This window comes from Bufo bufo, chromosome 5 (assembly GCF_905171765.1).
Source record: "Bufo bufo chromosome 5, aBufBuf1.1, whole genome shotgun sequence".
Lineage (NCBI taxonomy): Eukaryota > Metazoa > Chordata > Amphibia > Anura > Bufonidae > Bufo > Bufo bufo.
The window spans coordinates 559,228,983-559,234,982 of NC_053393.1; the positions used below are offsets into that span (position 1 = coordinate 559,228,983).

General features: G+C 46.7%; 1 protein-coding gene across 11 annotated transcripts in view; it reads right to left on the reverse strand.

Annotated features, from left to right (window-relative positions):
• The window catches only part of LOC121000837 (gastrula zinc finger protein XlCGF26.1-like), an 800,859-nt gene extending 795,365 nt beyond the window's left edge, over nucleotides 1-5,494 (reverse strand). For 6 of the 11 annotated variants that reach the window (XM_040431538.1, XM_040431534.1, XM_040431540.1 and 3 more), the window contains exons 1-2: nucleotides 5,169-5,494; nucleotides 1,369-1,495 (exon numbers count right to left, since the gene is read on the reverse strand). In XM_040431538.1, the coding sequence (XP_040287472.1) occupies nucleotides 1,369-1,446 (78 nt within the window). In that variant the 5' untranslated portion in view covers nucleotides 1,447-1,495; nucleotides 5,169-5,494. Of the gene's footprint in view, nucleotides 1-511; nucleotides 538-1,368; nucleotides 1,496-5,162 lie in introns of those variants that run through there. The other 5 variants (XM_040431536.1, XM_040431535.1, XM_040431545.1 and 2 more) reach the window with 5 other exon arrangements.
• Nucleotides 5,495-6,000: the final 506 nt, after the last annotated feature.

The window sequence follows — 6,000 nt, forward strand, 5'->3', positions numbered from 1 at the left end:
ATCAGAACCTCTCACCTCTCCAGTCACATCCCCTGTAATTACCATAGATAATGGTGTAATGTGACATCATCAGAACCTCTCACCTCTCCAGTCACATCCCCTGTAATTACCATAGATAATGGTGTAATGTGACATCATCAGAACCTCTCCGGTCACATCACCTGTAATTACCATAGATAATGATGTAATGTGACATTATCAGAACCTCTCACCTCTCCAGTCACATCACCTGTAATTACCATAGATAATGATGTAATGTGACATCATCAGAACCTCTCACCTCTCCAGTCACATCCCCTGTAATTACCATAGATAATGGTGTAATGTGACATCATCAGAACCTGTCACCTCTCCAGTCACATCCCCTGTAATTACCATAGATAATGGTGTAATGTGACATCATCAGAACCTGTCACCTCTCCAGTCACATCCCCTGTAATTACCATAGATAATGATGTAATGTGACATCATCAGAACCTCTCACCTCTCCAGTCACATCCCCTGTAATTACCATAGATAATGGTGTAATGTGACATCATCAGAACCTCTCACCTCTCCGGTCACATCACCTGTAATTACCATAGATAATGATGTAATGTGACATCATCAGAACCTCTCACCTCTCCAGTCACATCACCTGTAATTACCATAGATAATGATGTAATGTGACATCATCAGAACCTCTCACCTCTCCAGTCACATCACCTGTAATTACCATAGATAATGGTGTAATGTGACATCATCAGAACCTCTCACCTCTCCAGTCACATCCCCTGTAATTACCATAGATAATGATGTAATGTGACATCATCAGAACCTCTCACCTCTCCAGTCACATCACCTGTAATTACCATAGATAATGGTGTAATGTGACATCATCAGAACCTCTCTCCTCTCCAGTCACATCCCCTGTAATTACCATAGATAATGGTGTAATGTGACATCATCAGAACCTGTCACCTCTCCAGTCACATCCCCTGTAATTACCATAGATAATGGTGTAATGTGACATCATCAGAACCTGTCACCTCTCCAGTCACATCCCCTGTAATTACCATAGATAATGGTGTAATGTGACATCATCAGAACCTCTCACCTCTCCAGTCACATCACCTGTAATTACCATAGATAATGGTGTAATGTGACATCATCAGAACCTCTCACCTCTCCAGTCACATCCCCTGTAATTACCATAGATAATGATGTAATGTGACATCATCAGAACCTCTCACCTCTCCAGTCACATCATCTGTAATTACCATAGATAATGGTGTAATGTGACATCATCAGAACCTCTCACCTCTCCAGTCACATCACCTGTAATTACCATAGATAATGATGTAATGTGACATCATCAGAACCTCTCACCTCTCCAGTAAGCAGGAAGAGTATCTCTAGGGTAAGATCTAACATCCTCTCCGCCATCTTGTCCCCGTCTCCATCCATTATCTGGTACTGATGATGTCATCGGACAATCCTATATCACAGGAACCTGAATGGAAGAAGAGGAGTCAATGTAGAATCTGCATGAAATCCCATAGAAATGTTTATAATGACCGGAGATGATGAGAGACATTTAGTCTTCTCTCTTTTGTCTGGATTAATAAATAGGTCTCGTCAGGGCAGTTCCTCCACGTTTGAGGTCACAGCAGTGTGAAGCAGAGGTCCCCAACAACCGGGCCAAGGGTCATCTGGTACTAGTCCAAGGGAGCACCAGTGTTGAACGGCGGGGTCGGGAAGTATTGGCTCATATACCCCGCCATTTAGTCGCACATGCTGAAGACGGCTAGGGCTGAGGCCTCTAAGCAGAGCTAACATTCAGAATGGTCATGATGACATCATTGCTGCCTCCTGTGCTGGGCACACTACTGGGGGGACTATGACGGAGTGGTTGGTGCATTATTTATTGGGGGTACTGTATGTAAAGAGGGGGCTATATTTAGTGAGACCGCTACTTGAGGGCACTCTGTTTAAGGGGGAGGGTACTTTATGTAAAGAGGCCACTACTGTGGGGTATTATATGTAAATAGGTCATTACTGGGGGGTATTTTATGTACATAGGGCACTGGGAGGGATTTCATCTTCTCTGGTTAAATGTGGATGATTACTAAGTAGGGGTATAAAAGGAGGCATTAACACTAAATAGCGGTGTTCAATGATGCAGAAACCAGTTGTGGTCAGGAGACGTCATCTGTGCAGGACCGAGGAAAAAAAGGAAAGAGATCGACTCCAGTCGGAGGAGAAACCACCAGAAGCCACTGAGTGGGGCCTACATGGGATTAGTAATAACTGGGACCTACATGGTTATGGTTGAGCAGTATTATTTGGCCTTCATACAGTGTTAGTATTGGTAACGTTAGGCATGTATTCTGTAATATGCACTTTATTGTGTTTTGTTATGTGCGTGATTAACCCACCTACCTGTTATGTGCGTGATTAACCCACCTACCTGGCCCATGGGAAAAAATGTTTACATGAAACCGGTCCCTGGTGCAAAATAGGCTGGGAACCACTGGTCTACAGTATGGTGCACCCTCACACAACCCCTACATTCAATCATTGGCCGAAAGGTGATACCAGTAATGTAAACCATCATGGCCACAGTGGTAATGTGACACTTATACTGGTATCACTGCTGGGATACATTCTCATAACATGGAAGTCTATGGGAGATGACTATCACTGCTGGAGACACTGGTGGGAAACCCTCCCCAGCAGAGACCTTCTTCTTCAGTGATTGCTTCAGTGTCCCCTGACGTCATATCCTGTAGAAGTGAAATCCCATCAGGTAAGTAGCGTATGCGCAGTATGTCAGCGCCATCTGTGCACACATTATGACATGTCACTGCACATGCGCTGCTCCGTCCGTTGGAGGACAGAATATGTGCCTAACGTTACCAATAATACCGGTAAATAAAGGCCAAATAATCAGCTCTGACCTCTCCAGGTCTTACGCTTTGAAAGGAAGTATCAACTGCGACACACAAACAGTGATAAGCAGGGTGTTCTAGTGATGCTAGATAATCAGTTCTCCCCTCGCCCGTGTGCTCTCCTGTCCTTATACTATACACAGTGATAAGCAGGGTGTTCTAGTGATGCTAGATAATCAGTTCTCACCTCTCCTGTCCTTATACTATACACAGTGATAAGCAGGGTGTTCTAGTGATGCTAGATAATCAGTTCTCACCTCTCCTGTCCTTATACTATATACAGTGATAAGCAGGGTGTTCTAGTGATGCTAGATAATCAGTTCTCACCTCTCCTGTCCTTATACTACACACAGTGATAAGCAGGGTGTTCTAGTGACAAAAGATAATCAGTTCTCACCTCTCCTGTCATAATACTATATACAGTGATAAGCAGGGTGTTCTAGTGATGCTAGATAATCAGTTCTCACCTCTCCTGTCCTTATACTACACACAGTGATAACCAGGGTGTTCTAGTGCTGATAGATAATCAGTTCTCCCCTCGCCCGTGTTCTCCCCTGTCCCTATACTATAAACAGTACAAGGACAGAGTGAGAACTTTAGCTATTAAAAGGGTCGCCTTAGATTTTTATACTTATGAGCCGTCCTCAGGGTAGGTCATCAGTGTCTGATCGGTGGGGGGGGTCTAACATCCAGGACCCCCGCCCATCAGCTATTTGAGAAGTCACGGATTCTCCTGTGAATGCCGCGGCCTTCTCTCCACTCACCAAGCACAGCGCCGTACAGTGGCCGTGGTTGGTATCACACTCAGCTCCAGTCACTTCCATGGGGCTGAGCTGCTCCTCGGCCAAGTGACCGATGAACGTGACATCACTGGTCTGGGAACAGCGGAGAGAAGGCCGCAGCGCTCAGAGGACTGCACTACTGAAGCATCCACTGCCGCAGACATAACAGACTGCACTACTGAAGCATCAACTGCCTCAGACATAACAGACTGCACTACTGAAGCACAAACTGTCACAGACATCACACACTGCACTACTGAAGCATCAACTGCCTCAGACATAACAGACTGCACTACTGAAGCATCAGCTGCCTCAGACATAACAGACTGCACTACTGAAGCACAAACTGTCACAGACATCACACACTGCACTACTGAAGCAACAGCTGTGACAGACATCATACACTGCACTACTGAAGCATCAGCTGTGACAGACATCATACACTGCACTACTGAAGCATCAACTGTGACAGACATCATACACTGCACTACTGAAGCATCAGCTGTGACAGACATCATACACTGCACTACTGAAGCATCAGCTGCCACAGGCATCATACACTGCACTACTGAAGCACCAGCTGTGACAGACATCATACACTGCACTACTGAAGCATCAGCTGTGACAGACATCATACACTGCACTACTGAAGCATCAGCTGCCACAGGCATCATACACTGCACTACTGAAGCATCAGCTGTGACAGACATCATACACTGCACTACTGAAGCATCAGCTGTGACAGACATCATACACTGCACTACTGAAGCACCAGCTGTGAGACATCACACACTGCACTACTGAAGCATCAGCTGTGACAGACATCATACACTGCACTACTGAAGCATCAGCTGTGACAGACATCATACACTGCACTACTGAAGCATCAGCTGTGACAGACATCACACACTGCACTACTGAAGCACCAGCTGTGACAGACATCATACACTGCACTACTGAAGCACCAGCTGTGACAGACATCATACACTGCACTACTGAAGCATCAGCTGTGACAGACATCATACACTGCACTACTGAAGCACCAGCTGTGAGACATCACACACTGCACTACTGAAGCATCAGCTGTGACAGACATCATACACTGCACTACTGAAGCATCAGCTGTGACAGACATCATACACTGCACTACTGAAGCATCAGCTGTGACAGACATCACACACTGCACTACTGAAGCATCAGCTGTGACAGACATCATACACTGCACTACTGAAGCACCAGCTGTGACAGACATCATACACTGCACTACTGAAGCACCAGCTGTGACAGACATCATACACTGCACTACTGAAGCACCAGCTGTGACAGACATCACACACTGCACTACTGAAGCCCCAGCTGTGACAGACATCACACACTGCACTACTGAAGCATCAGCTGTGACAGACATCACACACTGCACTACTGACTGCGGCCCCCGGCTCCCCGGTACCTGCTCCTCCTCATGCCGGGGCTCTCCCTCCCGCTGTCCGGACATCAGAGCCTCTTTACAGGACGTTTCCAGCAGAACTTCCTCTTTCCCTCAGGTTCCTGGAGTTTTCCTCTCCCAGCATGCTTTGCGGTGTGACGTCACAGGGCTGGCCCCGCCCGGCACACTGGTCAGTCAGCACTAGCCCCGCCCCCTACACCTCCGGCGGCCATGTTAGTACACCCAGACATGGCTCCTGCTCCTCTCCTCACATCACTGAGGGCCACAGGCGCTTCCCTCACCATCTCCAGAGCCCCAAACACTGGGAGCGGCCAGCACAGCCGTATCTAAGCCTCTCATGTGAGATACAGCCTGCTGAACCTGGATCACAGCTTCTCTTGTGTGATACTGTCTGCTGAGCTGTGTATCTAATCCTATCCTGTGTGATACTCCCTGCTGAGCTGTGTATCTAATCCTATCCTGTGTGATAGTGTCTGCTGAGCTGTGTATCTAATCCTCTCCTGTGTGATACTGTCTGCTGAGCTGTGTATCTAATCCTATCCTGTGTGATACTGTCTGCTGAGCTGTGTATCTAATCCTGTCCTGTGTGATACTGTCTGCTGAGCTGTGTATCTAATCCTATCCTGTGTGATACTGTCTGCTGAGCTGTGTATCTAATCCTGTCCTGTGTGATACTGTCTGCTGAGCTGTGTATCTAATCCTATCCTGTGTGATACTGTCTGCTGAGCTGTGTATCTAATCCTATCCTGTGTGATACTCCCTGCTGAGCTGTGTATCTAATCCTATCCTGTGTGATACTGTCTGCTGAGCTGTGTATCTAATCCTCTCCTGTGTGATACTG